This window comes from Emydura macquarii, unplaced genomic scaffold (assembly GCF_026122565.2).
Source record: "Emydura macquarii macquarii isolate MOO-44397 ecotype Brisbane River unplaced genomic scaffold, CSIRO-AGI_Emac_v2 contig_2140, whole genome shotgun sequence".
Classification (NCBI taxonomy): Eukaryota; Metazoa; Chordata; order Testudines; family Chelidae; genus Emydura; species Emydura macquarii.
The window spans coordinates 107,142-121,253 of record NW_027132277.1 but is presented as its reverse complement, the minus strand read 5'-3'; the positions used below and the strand labels follow the sequence as shown (position 1 = coordinate 121,253).

The 14,112-nt window shown below is 47.3% G+C and overlaps 1 protein-coding gene across 1 annotated transcript; it reads left to right on the top strand.

Annotated features, from left to right (window-relative positions):
- The first annotated feature begins 2,966 nt into the window (after positions 1 to 2,966).
- LOC137160115 (zinc finger protein RFP-like) lies at positions 2,967 to 13,966 on the top strand. The gene is made up of 7 exons (XM_067558560.1): positions 2,967 to 3,374; positions 4,061 to 4,156; positions 6,103 to 6,330; positions 7,040 to 7,062; positions 8,859 to 8,968; positions 11,230 to 11,304; positions 12,006 to 13,966. Exons 1-7 carry the CDS (start codon positions 2,967 to 2,969, stop codon positions 12,512 to 12,514), a joined length of 1,449 nt encoding a protein of 482 aa, XP_067414661.1. The 3' UTR covers positions 12,515 to 13,966.
- Positions 13,967 to 14,112: the final 146 nt, after the last annotated feature.

Sequence of the window (14,112 nt, the reverse complement as noted above, 5' to 3'; positions counted from 1 at the left end):
AACAGATCGGCTTGTCTCTCACCAACAGAAATTGGTTGAATAGAAGGTATTACCTTGTCCAACTTGTCTCTCTATTTCCTTTGCCATTCTCTTGTAGCAAACTGGATACAACACTTAGTTATATCAGGATAAAGGTGCTTATATCCATATCGTTTATTCCCCTAAATTGACAGGAATAAGCCATGCTAGACCCTTGCAAGACTCTGGGGTCTCAGCTGCCGGAATTCCCATCGTGGGCTGCTGGCATTTCCCTTCAGCTCACTGAGGCAGGAAGTCTGCTCAGAGAGTTTGGCCTCCTTTTCATTCTTCGTCTTCACGATCTCCTTCCCTGGCTCTCCCAGCCGGGCCAGCAGGAGTCGCTCTTGTTCCTCCAGAAACTGGCGCAGTTGCTGAAATTCCAACACAATCTTCTGTCTCCTAGCCTGGGTCTTATCCTGAAAAGGAAAGGCACAAACAGGGAAAGGGCCAGGTCGAGGACACACAGAGAGATGGGGGACGTTTCACAGAGCCCCGTGTGAGCAGCAGAGGGAATTTCTTTGCAACCCCTAAAATTCAACCACTGAAATTATGCAGCAGCTTTCCCCAGGGATGAGAGAAGGATTTTCCGAGAGAGTTCCACTTGGCCCTAAATTCCCTTCCCATTTGATACGCTTTGTCTGTGCTGTGATCAACAGGCTCTGAGAATCCCAGTCCTCCCAGGAGCAGAAAGGGCAGGACTCAGAGGTTGGTTGGCAGAGACTTAATAAGAGAAACTGAAGGGGGATAAAGAAAAAACAAACTAAAATTCCCAAGTCTGAAGTAGGAAGATCCTGATATTCCCAAGACAGGCAGGGGCTCTCAATTCAAACGCAGGGAGAGAAATAAGAACCCGTTTCCCACTTTGTTAGTACAGAGGAGAGGCTAAGGGAATTAAGCTTGTTTAACATGCAGAAAAGAAGAATGAGGGGGGATTTGATAGCAGCCTTTAACTACCTGAAAGGGGGTTCCAGGGAGGATGGAGCTAGGCTGTTCTGAGTGGTAGTGGATGGCAGAACTAGGAGCAATGGTCTCAAGTTGCAGAGGGGGTCTAGGTTGGATATTAGGAAAAGCTTTTTCCCTAGGAGGGTGGTGAAGCACTGGAATGGGTTACCTAGGGAGGAGGTGGAATCTCCATCCTTAGAGGTTTTTAAGGCCAGGTTTGACAAAGCCCTGGCTGGGGTGATTTAGTTGGGGTTGGCCCTGCTTTGAGCAGGGGGTTGGACTAGATACCTCCTGAGGTCCCTCCCAACCCTCATCTTCTATGATTATACGGCATTTACCCTCCCACGCACGGCTTAGCTTCTTTGCCCTAATTACCAGTGAATGAAAAGTCCTTGGCTGACACGAACCCTGGGGTCACACAAAAGCACTCACGTTATCTTCCTTACTCTGTTGCTCTGAGTAGGCGTTTTCTCACAGTGGTATTCCAAAGGAGAGGGCTCAATTCAACAGTTCGTGTGTGATTAAGGGCTGCTTAAATCATATTGTGTGGAACTAAGACATGTCCCTTCTGCACATGGGTGAAGTTTACTCACACTCTGACGGTCCCTGGTGTCTTTGCCCCTTTCCTCTGACCGAGTCCCATCATTAAAGCAGATCTATGTGGATTAGGGACATAGGAATTGCCATACTGGATCAGAGCAGCAGCCCATTTAATCCAGTACCTTGTCTCTGAATGTGGCCAGCACAAGATGCTTCAAAGGACGATGCAAAATCTCTCTATAGCAGATATGGGGTAATCTGCCCCCACATAGGTCTCATGCTGAGCTCTACTAGAGATTGGAGTAGGCCTTGAAGCACAAAGTTTAGTCTCCCTTCCAAACTTTTTATTGTAATTGATTATAACGACTTTGGATACTCTTGATGTCCATAAATGTCCAAGCCCTTTTTGGAGCGTGTTAATTTCTTGGCCTTGACAACTTCCTGTGGCAGTGAGTTCCACAGTCTAACAGCAGAAACTTTGCCATAGAAATTACAAGGTAAAATCACCATTGACATAATGCGGTCTACAGCAGGGGTTAGATGGCTGCAACTGCATCGCTTGGGGGGGGGGTGTGGATTTTTCACCCCCTCCCTCCCGAACAACCTAGTTCTATGGATTGCTTATTCCCTAGTGTAGGCCAGGGCTCAGTTTCTGATGGTTTTTTTGATTACGTGCTGCTCTGGTGGTGGAATTTGCCCTGCCTTTAATGTTCTGCCGTAATTCATGCCAGAAATAGCCCTGTCTGCAGTATCAATGCCTTTCCCCCCTACAAAAAATCTTGAGAATGTTAATGAATAGGGAGGAAGGGCTTTGGCTTTGACCCAGATCCTGAAAAGGAATTTAGTCTCCTAACTACCAGTGGAAACTAAATACCTTTGAAGATCTGGGCTTTTATTCCAATTTTGTCTGGCATGCAGCACAACGGACTCTGCTCCTGACTGGGGCAGGTCTAGGAGCTACAGGAACAGCACTAAATAATATAAACGCAACTTGGGTGGCACAAGGTGGGAGAGATCAGCAGGGGATAAAGACAGACAGACAGGGACAGAGAGACGCTTCCCTGGGAACACGTCCATATTTGGTCAGCTTTATCTGTTCGGTGAAATCTGACTCCGCATCTCCAATAATTGATTTGTACTGTGTCTGGATTTAAATAAATGATTATATTCAATTCAAGCATTGACGTCTGAGGGCAGGATTTCACCATTCAGCCTTTAAAGGATAGAGAGATGACGTCTCTTAATTGCCGTTTAAAACAGGTTTTTAACGTGGGAATTGAGTAGTATTGTTCCTTGCTTTGGGAGCGTCACATTTCTTTCCAGGGCCCTCAGGGGATGGAACTAGATGGGGCTCATTCCAGATCAGCAATTGAGCTAACTCCTAGACGAGAAATGCTATGCTGCTTCTTTTCAGGGAAGAGATGTGGAACCAACTAGCCCTGTCACACTAGTCCTCAGACAGAGCCATGTCAACGGTGGAAAAACTCCAAGATGAAGCTTCTTGTTCCATCTGTTTGGAGTATTTCCAAGACCCGGTGTCTATACACTGTGGGCACAATTTCTGCAGGGCCTGTATCACTCGATGCTGGGGGGAACTGGCTGCCAACTTCTCCTGCCCTCAGTGTAGAGAGACTGCCGAGCAGAGAAACTTCAGGCTAAACAGGGAATTGGGCAACATGGTGGAGTTAGTGAAACAGTTGAAGCTACAGCCAACAAGAGAGCCAGAGGGGGAGAAAGTGTGTGAGAAACATAGGGAGCCTCTGAAACTGTTCTGTGTGGAGGATCAAGAATTAATATGTACGATCTGCAGAGAGTCCTGGATTCATGGAGCGCATGCTGCAGTTCCCATAGAGGAGGCTGTCCAGAAGTACAAGGTAGGAAACCTCTCTCCAGAGTCGCTATTTATGCCTCATGGATGGTTTTGTTTGTTCGTTCCAAGTCAAAATGGCAGGAGTTCAGTAAAACGTAATGGGGCATTTGGGACCTTTGCTGGGAAATTCCTGGACTAGATGTTTGGGTTTCTTTCCAGTTTAACTTGGAACTCCTCATTTATTGATGGTCTCTTTTTGTTCACTAGAGTCCTTGTATGGAATTCAGATCCTCAGAGAGATTTAAGCTCCTGGATTCCATTGAAATCAATGGAGACCGGGAGCCTAAATATCTTGGAGGAGCTGAGCCATAACCACCACATTTTTTATCTGTGCTCCTGATAACTGGGTTTATTTCCAGTTTAACCTGCACGCCTAACTTCTCATTCATTCGTTTTGCTAACAAGTGTTCCTGTAAGGGCTTTTGCTGTTAAGTTACTGATCTGTGGGCCTAACATTAAAGAAAACTGTATATAGGCTGTGAATTAGGGTGTGTCTATACGTACAGTGCTGTATACAGCTGTGCTGCTGCAGTGTGTCTGGGGAAGTCCCTCTATGTCGACGGGAGACATTAAGAAAGTTCTCCTGGTGAATTAGAGTAGCTGGTAAAGAGTTTATTTAAATGAAGTCTTAATTGGATCCACTCCCCCTCCCCCCAAATATATCCTATCAAACCCTTTTTCTCATCTCAGGAGCAAATCACGGCTCGTTTGCAGGCCCTGAAGGAAGAGAGACAAAAACTCCTGGGATTTAAACTGACTGGAGAGAAAAGGTGCTGGGAGTATGTGGTAGGTGCCCAAAGAAGAGACACACGGATGGGTATCTCTGCCTGAGAGTAGATATCGCTGGCCTTGTCTGGACGAGGATTTAAATGTGTGCTGTTAAATCTTAGGGTTTGTCTAGACTTAAAACGCCACCGTGGCACAGCTACACCACTGCAGCACTTCAGCGTAGACAATACTTACTGATGGGAGGGATTCTCCCCTCGGCATAGGTAATCCACCTCCGCGAGAGAGGGCATCTAGAATTCTTCTGTCTACATGGGTACTTAGGTTGGGCTAACTGCACTGCTCAGGGGTGTGAAAATCCACACCCCTGACCGACGTAGCTGTGCTGATATAACTTTTAAGTGGAGACCAAGCTTAGGAGCCTGGGATGTGACTTCTCGTGTCCTTCTGAGACAATAAATAAGTGTGTGTGAGGGTGTCTCTTGCTGTATGGCTTGGCTGTTGGAGAAGTATTTGTGTGACCATGTGCTCCTGAGTGTGATGTGACGTCTGTGTGATTGCATTTCCATAGGGGAGCACATAGGACATTTCTGGGTGTCTTTCTTCTGTGTGTCCATGAGCATTTGTATCTGTGGTTTGTAGTGGTTTTTTTTTTTTTTAAATGACTGATGTGCTGATTTCATGATTTTTCTCACTCAATTTTTGGTCACTGTTAGGTTTTTAATTTCCAACACCTCCCTTTTGCCCAGGCGTCTCTGCCAGTGCACTGTGTGTTTGTGTGTGTGTGTTACATAGACGGGCCCCGGGTCTAGACTACCATGTTAGACTGACCCAGCTATGTCGTTCAGGGATGTGACAAATCCACGCCCCTGAAAGACGTCGTTAAACTGACCTAATCCCTGGTGTAGACAGCGCTAGGTTGACGGAAGAAAGAATTCTTTTGCTGCAGTGTGTGTCTACACGGGAAGCACTACCGTGGCACAGCTGCCGCACTGCAACGGTGCCGCTGAAGCGGTTTAAGTGTAAACACAGCCAGAGAGAGAGAATGTTAACATTGCTCCTGCCTCCCTGCAGCCCTTTCTGCTACTAGATGACTCTGGATTTCACTAGGCCAGTGATAGGAAAACATCCCAATCATGCAATACTGTGAGCCACAAGGGCTAACGTGATCCTTGGATGCATGAACATGGGACTCTCGAGTGGGATTAGAGAGGCTGTTTTGCTTCTGTATTTAGTCATGGTGAAACCGCTGCTGGAATACTGTGCCCAGTTCTGGTGTCCAGCAATTCAGAAAGGATGCTGATAAAATGGAGAGGGTTCAGAGCTACAAGAATGAATAATGGAATAGCAAACATGCCTTCTAGTGACTGATGCAAGGAGTTCAATCTATGTAATTTAACAAAGAGGCGGCTTCAGAGGTGACTTGATCACAGTTTATAAGGACCCACACGGGAACAAATGTTTCATAATGAGCTCTTTCAACTTAGCCGACAAAAGTGTAACACAATCCAGTGACTGGGCGTTGAAGCTAGACAAATTCAGACTGGAAATATGGCATACGTTTTTAACAGGGCGGGTAATTAACCAGTGGATCATTACCAAGGGTGGTGGTGGGATCTCCATCCATGGAAATTTTTAAATCAAGATTGGATTTAAAAAGAAAAAAGATATCACCAAATAAAAAGGAATTATTCTGGGGGATGTTCTGTGGTCTGTGTTACACAGGTCAGACTAGATGATCACAGGGGTCCCTTCTGGCTTTGGAATCTCTTAATTTATGATAAAGTGCACACACTATTAACATAAATTAGGACTGGCTAGGAAGCTTTAGGAAGGTCTTTTCTCCCTCATCCAGAGGGAGTTTATCTCAAAAAAAAAAGTCTTGAAATGAATTTTTGGGGTAATGAGAAATTTCCCTTCTGCAAACATTGGGCTGTATGAAATTCCCCTGATCTCTCCCCAGGGTCTTCACTTGCCTTTTTCTCATTTGCATCTGACCATTACAGGAAAAGATCAAGAAGGAAAGGCAGAGAATTGTGTTTGAATTTCAGCAGCTCCGCCAGTTTCTGGAGGAGCAAGAGCAGCTCCTGCTGGCCCAGCTGGAAGAGTTGGACAGGATTATGAAGAGACAAAAGGAAATGGTGACCAGATTTCCCGCGGAGATTTCCCATCTTGACAGCCTGATCAGTGAGGTAGAGGGAAAGTGCCAGCAGCCAGCGAGTGAATTCCTGCAGGTGAGACTATGTTAGAGACACCCCAGTTGCCTCTGCACAGCGTCCTGAACTATCATCACAGGGTTTAGGGAGCACGATACATGGCTTGCCCCGTTCTCTCTGATGTGAGGTGTTACTGGCCGCTGGCTTCTGTACTAGGTCTGCCTGGGCATGCAGAATGTTTCAGAGCCCCACAGCAACTTTGCTTGCTAGAGTTCGGCCCTCAGCTAGTGCCTAGGAAAGTTAAAATCCGAATGAGTCCCCAAATATTTGTACTGTTTGTATTGCAATAGCCACAAGACGCCCCAGTGTGCCAGGCCCAGAGATAGAGACTGCAGCAGAGCCAGGAAATGAACCCAGAGTCCAGGACAACCCCATAATCCAGCCTCCAAAATAGGGGGCTACACATTTCGCGAAGGCAACTATTTTGCATGTGCCAAACGCAGCAATCTGCTGTGGAGATGGAGATGGAGATTGGGGTGGGAAACACCCCAGATTGTTTCTCTGTGGCAAATAGAATGTGCCGTCTAGCTCCAGCGGAAGATTCAGTGGCCATATAAAAAAATCCAGCTCCGTGATCTAAATGTTTTAATACGTATGTAGAGGTGGCTCGTAACTTTAACGGCGTATGGAACTTGATGGGTGAAAGCTCATTTCCCGCTGAGCAGGCAGGATCTCCAGCATTTCACATGTGCAATAAACGTCCTTTCTCTCTTTCTCTCTCTTCCAGGACATCAGAATCACCTTCAGCAGGTACATGGATCCTTCTCACGCCCCCTCGCCTTTCATTCTCTTGTCATATTAGAGCCCCGGGGCACAACAGAACAGTCACCGCCCTCCCTGGGTTAAACTTAATTAAGTGGTTTTAAAGATCTTCCATTCCTGAGGGTCTGGCTGACTCAGGATGCTGGGGATGGAATATGAGGCCTTTCACCTGTAGGGCACTGGTTGGTTACAATCCAGTCTTGCTGACTCTTTGGTTACGTCTACACCACGCACCCTGGTGGTGGCATGCAGGGTGGGTGTAGCTACACGACGCAATGAAGAACAGGCTCCGTCCACACTGTGCTGTGTAGCTACACGCAGTGAATGGCTCTGGCAGGGGGGAAGCAGTGGGGAAAGGCTACCTTTCCCAATGGCCTTCCCCTAGCCAAAGCCTTTTCCCACGGCCAGAGTTTTTCCTTACTGTGGGGACCAGGGGAAGACTCCAGCTAGAGGGAGTCAGTGGGACACTATGCTAAAAACAGCAGTGAGTGGATGGGGAGGCATGGCTTGGGCAAGCGGCGCGCTTGTAGGGTATACACTCATATATATACCCTCACCTTTCCGGAGTGTCTTTACACTACTCATCTAAGCCATGCCTCATGGTCTGCACTGCTATTGACACCCGGGCTAGGGGGCCCTAACATGTATGTGCGCTATACACCACCGAAAGAAGCGTGCGGATGTACCCTTTGGCTGTGTTTGGTGCGGGACTGGTCTGACTTCAGTTGCTGTTGGGGTCGCGGTCTACAATACAAAGACCACTAGCAACACGGGAACAGACTGGCCATCGGAGCATGGAGGACAGGGACCAAAGTATCCACGACGCAACTTCCTTCATGCCCACACCCGTAGGCCCAGATCCTCTAAAGCCGTGCAATGATGAGAAGGGATGTGACTGGAGGTTTTCCACCTCTCGGGTGAGTGCCCCACGCACTGACTTGTCAAGTCAGCCTCTCAGTCTCTCCCAGGCCCAAGTCATGTTTAATTACGTCTAAAAAATTGAACAACCTCACCAAGAGAGATTGAAAGACCTCCAAGCAGAACATCCCCTACCCCAGTGGTTAACATTTTGTGTGGAGTTAGGCACGCTCTACTGCATTGAGGGGGGAAACGTCTACGTTCCCCTGCTTTGAGGATCGCATTGAGGCAGGAGTTACATCTCCAGTTGCCTATAAGGGAGATGGTAGCGCGGGTGCTCGGAGGCAGAAACGTAGGTACCTAGGGCATTTTTGTGGCAAAAATGGAGGTGTTGAGTGAGCTTACGCTGTACAGGCTGAGTGGTCTTGCTCTTCATCATGGGGCGCGGGTCACTTGCTGGTGGATTCTCTGCACCTTGAAGTCTTTAAACCATATTTGAGGACTTCAGTAACTCTGTCCTAGGTCAGGGATCTATTACAGGAGTGGGTGGGTGAGGTTCTGTGGCCTGCATTGTACGGGAGGTCAGACTAGATGATCATAAGGGTTCCTTCTGACCTTAAAGTCTGGGAGTCTATAAGGGGTGTGTGTGGATTGTAGTAGGATTTAGGCCTACATCCACAAAGGGATTTAGGCACCTAACAGTCTCTATGGCCTAAACATGATTAAATGAATGGACCACTGTGGAGGAAGTGTGTGGGGGTGGCACTTTCTGTGAGGGTAAGACACACACAAATCCATTCTCCACGGCCCCCAGTGCATTAGCATTCACTGGCACAAGATTCCCATTAAAAGGTGATAAAACAATGCATCATAAGAAGTAATTCATGTAATTATACTATTCACTTCAGGGAGTTTTCTCTCTCCAGGTGCGAGAAGTTCCAGCAGCCCGCAGGGATTTTTCCTGAGCTGGAAAAGAGATTCAGTGATTTCTCTCGACAAACTGTTGCTTTAAAGGAGACTCTGAGGCAATTCAAAGGTACCAAGAGGGGATTGTGACCCGTCCCATGCCCAAGGTAGCCCCCTGAACATGCCAAGGTCAGGGCAGGCTGTAAAAAGAGAGCAGATTCTTCCAGCGCTGGTGGGTGACACTGAAGTCAGGCTTCCCAACCAACCACAAACTGCGCTTCTGAATCCCCACAGAAGCCACTATACAAATACACACAGCCCCCTTCACTGCATTTCAGCTTCTGGCTCCCAATTAGCCACTGGGTCCAGTAAAGAGACCAGTTATTTGAACTCTATGCTCTTTACTAAAAAGGTTCCCTCTGACCCCAAGTGGTCAGCCACAGCACCAGATCAATATAAGTTTGGATCTTACCCAAAATACCGCACTGCCAGCCAATCCTTTAGTAACTAAAACTAAAGGTTTATTGTAAAAAGAAAGAAATAAACCATAAGAGAAATGTTAAAGAATTAGAGCAAATCAGATACATACAAATGATTAAAAGTCCATATACATCAGGTTTCTAGGAGAATTGTGGAGTTGCAGGCTTGTACAGTTCCTCTGGTGTGCACCCAGTCCTTGGGTGGGTCTCAGTCCTTTGTTTCACAGCTTCAGTTCGGTTGCAGATGGATTGATCCAGAGGTAGGTTGGTAGCGGAAGCTAAATCCTGACTGAAAGACCAAACGGAGTCCCAAGGCCTCTGCCTTATACACTTTCTGGCCCTGGCCATGCTGTTTGTAGAGTTTCACAGGAACTAAAATGGAATCCAGAGCCCCATGGGCCAGTCCTGGTGCCTCGCCAGGCATGCTGCTCATGGAATTTCACAGGACCCAAAATGGAGTCCAGAGTCACATGGGCCAGTCCTGGTGACTCATCAGGTACATCTCTGACTTTTCCCCCTCGGCCCCTTGCACCTGGGAATGTCTTAATGGGCCATTAAGCAGGCTATTGTTATAGCCATCCTGTCTGGGGTGTTGCCCAGGCAGCACAATTTGAAATACAGATGTCTCAAATACATCTATACTTTCCATTTCACATATTACACATGAACACAAGTATTATCCTCTGACTCAGCACATTACAACCTTTCTAACAGTACTTGACATGGCATATCCCACAGGAATTATTATGATTTTGACATATTGATGTTAAACCATATGTTAAATGTCCTCCCTCCCCCCGCAATCTAACCAGCGTGACAGGGATGTAGGAGGACAATCGAAATGTGTCTGTGACTGTGAGGGGAGATGGGCTCTGGCCACTTATCAGCCTATGTAAAACCCAGCAAAATAACAGTTTAGGATCCTTGGCCGAGGCAGTGGGAACTTTCCAGGGCAAAAGCAGTTTTGAACGAGAATTCAGAAATGAAATCACATGAATGTGATTCATTTGTTGTATTCACTTGTTTTGCCTTCGTTATGAGAAATGTGGGGTCCAGGCGAAGGGAGCAGTGTCAGATCCAAAGGGGTCTGAATCCTGCTTGGGAATGAACAGAGAAAGAGATCCAGTAAACAGTGGCTTAATAATGGAGATAAAGGAACCGATCCAGTAGACATAGCAGGGGGCGCAGGGAGTCAGGAGACCTGGGTTTTGTTCTAACTCCTCCACCAATTCGGTGAGCGACACTGGAAAAATCAATGAAGTTCTCTGTGCCTCAGTTTCCCCATCTCCAAAATGGCTACGTTCTGTTCCTCCAGGCCAGCCACTACCTGGCAATTCATTCACAGGAAGTCCCTTCTGGCTTCCAGCAGGAAAGAAAACATAGCACATTCGTGATAGGTCACTGCTGTTTTTCCCAGTAGTGGCCATCTTGAAATTGCGCAGAGCGCTGAGGAATACATCTCATGCACCCTCTGTCAGCTCCCTCCAAAATCCTCCTGTTAGTTCACCTAGCAAGTGACTATTTACACCAAGTCTCCCTGCTTAGCGCATCCCAGCCCCTCACTAGAGAGCGTCACCTCCGTGCCTCAGTTTCCCCACTAAGGGCTCACCATCGGCCAGCAGACCTGGGTATGACAATGAGAATTGCAGCCCACTCTGGGCTCTCTGATGTTCCATCTAGGAATGCACAGATGTTTTGAGATCCTTTGATGAAACAGATGACACAGTCCCATCAAAGGCTCCCAGGATATTCTTGATTCTGTTTCACGTACGTCTGGCTTGACTCAGAAAAGGTTTTCTCTCCATATCTCTGCCCCTTTCTCTGTGTTTCTGTTCCATCATTGAGCAGACTTGTTCCATTAAGAGTGGAAATGTGGGCATGAACCTGACTGCATGAAATCTCCCCTCTCTAGGCGCTCTCGCACGGGAACTGGAGACAGATGGGGGTAAATCTCTCACGTGGGATGTGGAAACGGTAGGAAGAAAGGGTGAGTTTTTACAGGGCTATTTCCCCGTTTGCATTTGTAGCTAGGCATGGAATGGCAGGAGAACCTCTGAGATCAAACAAAACAGGCTCCCACCAACAGAGAGAGAGAGTGTGAAAGGACAAGGGAAGGGGCCTTAAACATCAGACAATATTAATCACTTAATTGCTGTTCCCATGACAAGCACAGCTTGGGAGTGAGACGGGGCTGAGGTGGCTCAGTGCTGTGACTCCTCTGACACATCCAGAGAAGGATCAGCCTGATCCTCTCCCAGCGTCCCCCCGGGACACCTCCTTCACTCCCTCCATCACCTGGATCTCCCTTTTTTTCCCCCCACTGGGTTGAAGTGGTCTCCCATCTATGACCCTCCCTTCACCGGTTCTTAGGACATCTCCACTGGCTGGGAGGCAGTTCTCCACTGGTTGGCGTCCCCTATTTCTTTTCTATTCCCTAGAGGGATGGGTGCTTTTCTCTAAATTTGCAGCCCCCATTCCTGTCCCACTGCACAAGAGTTTGGGCTCTGATCTGGGCTGCCTTCTCCTTCATTCTTTCTGGCTGGGGACGGACAGAGCTGGTACAGAGAGGCAGAAAATCAGAGAATGTCCCAGCCAGAATGGGGTTGCTGGGGAGTGTTGGAAATGGTCCCAGCCTCCCCCCAGAGCCGAGCTCTGCCCCTAACGCTCTGATTCTCTCTCCCCCCACAGCAAATGTAACTCTGGATCCAGACACGGCTCATCCCCAGCTCGTCCTGTCTCCGGATGGGAAAAGTGTGAGATGGGGACATGTGCCGCAGCGTCTGCCCAACAATCCGGAGAGATTTGATTCTGTTCTCTCCGTGCTGGGCTGTGAGGGCTTCGCCTGGGGCAGACGCTACTGGGAGGTGGAGGTGGGAGTTGGGGGAGTCTGGTCAGTGGGGGTCGCCAGAGAGTCTGTGAAGAGGAAAGGACGGATGAGCAATTACCCTGAGCAGGAAATCTGGGCCGTGGGTCACTGGCGAGGTCAGTACCGGGCTTATACCGCCTGTGAGACCGTTCTGCCGCTGACTAGGATCCCCAGGAGAATCCGGGTCGCCCTGGACTATGAAGGGGGGCAGGTGGCATTTTTTGATATTGACAACAAAATCCCGATCTTCATTTTCCCACCAGCCACTTTCACTGGGGAGAGAATTTTCCCTTTCTTTTTGGCAGGATCCCCACTCAGGCTGTGTCCCTGAGATAGGGGTGAGGGGGAATGATCCCATGTGACCCCATAAAATAGGTTTCTCCAGCTTCTGACTCCATGATCTCTACAACACTGCGGCTAGAGCGTATTTCTCACCAGTCGAGACAGCAGCAAGATCGACGCGAAGGAGAGGCAAATGGCATTTTCCCAGCATGGCTGTCACAGTTTTTTATGATTCTGGAGGATCAGGGATTTTACGAGGTCAGGGAATAAGAAATTCTGCCCTTGGACACCTTGTGATACTACAGACTCCAGGGGAGATTTTGCAGCAGCATAAGATGCCATGTTAAATGGCATTTTAAAATAGATTTACTTGCATTGTGCAATTAGCGCAGCTGCCCCTCGGGTATTAGATTTAGGTTATTTTACACGATTCCCATGTCATCAGTTTCCAGCACCTCAATATCTTTGTACCGAGAATGTACAGTTACAGGTGAGATTTTCTTAAGGGGAACTGGAGATTTTATCTCATGGTTGGGGGATATTTTCGCCCAGATCCTCATAGGTAAAAAGGTGCCTATTTATTTCCATGGGAGTTAGATGCCTAAATACCTTTTGAGGATCTGGGCCGTTGGCACCTGGAGTGGGATGAGAGGTTGTTTGATACTGAGGGACAGGAGCGTGGCTGGGGGTTCCGGTGAAAATGATCAGCAGTGAAGAAAGAATGTTCAATGCCCATCTTTATGTTTCAGTTCAAAACCCATTGATCTCCACGAGGGAGTCCACATTTCTCAGAGTACTTGGAGGTGGGGGAAATCAGAGGGGAGAGGAGAAGACAGGGACCAGATGCAGCTCTAAAAAGCTCTTTTGGTTTTTTGGGTTTATTTATTTGTTTTTCTGTTGGGTGAAAGAATTAACAATGCCATCATTAGATTTCAGAATACACATGGACATTGGTGGTGCAGGTCATATTTCTCTGACCTTCAGGGTTGTGTTTGGGGCATACCATGGATGAGGGAGGGGAGATGGTGACACTGGAGTGACAACTTGAAGATGGTGGAGAAAATGATTAATCTCCATATTTGGAAAGTATTTCACAGGGTTTTATTTAGAAAGGCAAAGTGGATAAGGTGATTTCTTTTACTGGATCAACTTCCGTTGGGGAGAGAGACACACTTTTCAGCTTACATAGAGCTCCTCTTTGGGTCATTTTATTTCAGGTTACATAAATAAATAAGAAAAGGGATTTTACATTTTTCTGATCTCCACGAAATGATTGTATTGAGGTGTCTTTGGAGCTGTAAATGGCTTCTTTTGTGTGCGTGTGTGTAAAATATAGAAATAACCACGGGCGTTATCAAATCCCTTTTATAAATTTTGAATGCTTTTTTTTTGCCACCGTGTTCATTGCCACTGAGATGAGTTACAAGTGAACGGGAACTACAAAAGCCCCCTGCTCATTCTTGGTTATTTGCTCCATCCAAATTTGCAAGCCTGAGTGCCTCAGATGCTACCGTGATGAGGGCATATAAGAAACCGGAGAGCTTAGCAGATCCTCGCCAAGACGGCAGCACTTATTCTTTGAATAGCGAATGCATATTCTGAGCGTTTACAAACAAATCTGTTACTTAGTTTATACATTAAAAGTGG

Bases quoted from the DNA above. Each gene is read 5' to 3' on its own strand.
- LOC137160115 (XM_067558560.1), top strand. From the start codon at position 2,967: ATGTCAACGGTGGAAAAACTCCAAGATGAAGCTTCTTGTTCCATCTGT. The intron at 3,375-4,060 runs GTAGGAAACCTC...TTCTCATCTCAG, and splicing joins AGGCTGTCCAGAAGTACAAG to GAGCAAATCACGGCTCGTTT. The intron at 11,305-12,005 runs GTGAGTTTTTAC...CTCCCCCCACAG, and splicing joins GGAAACGGTAGGAAGAAAGG to CAAATGTAACTCTGGATCCA.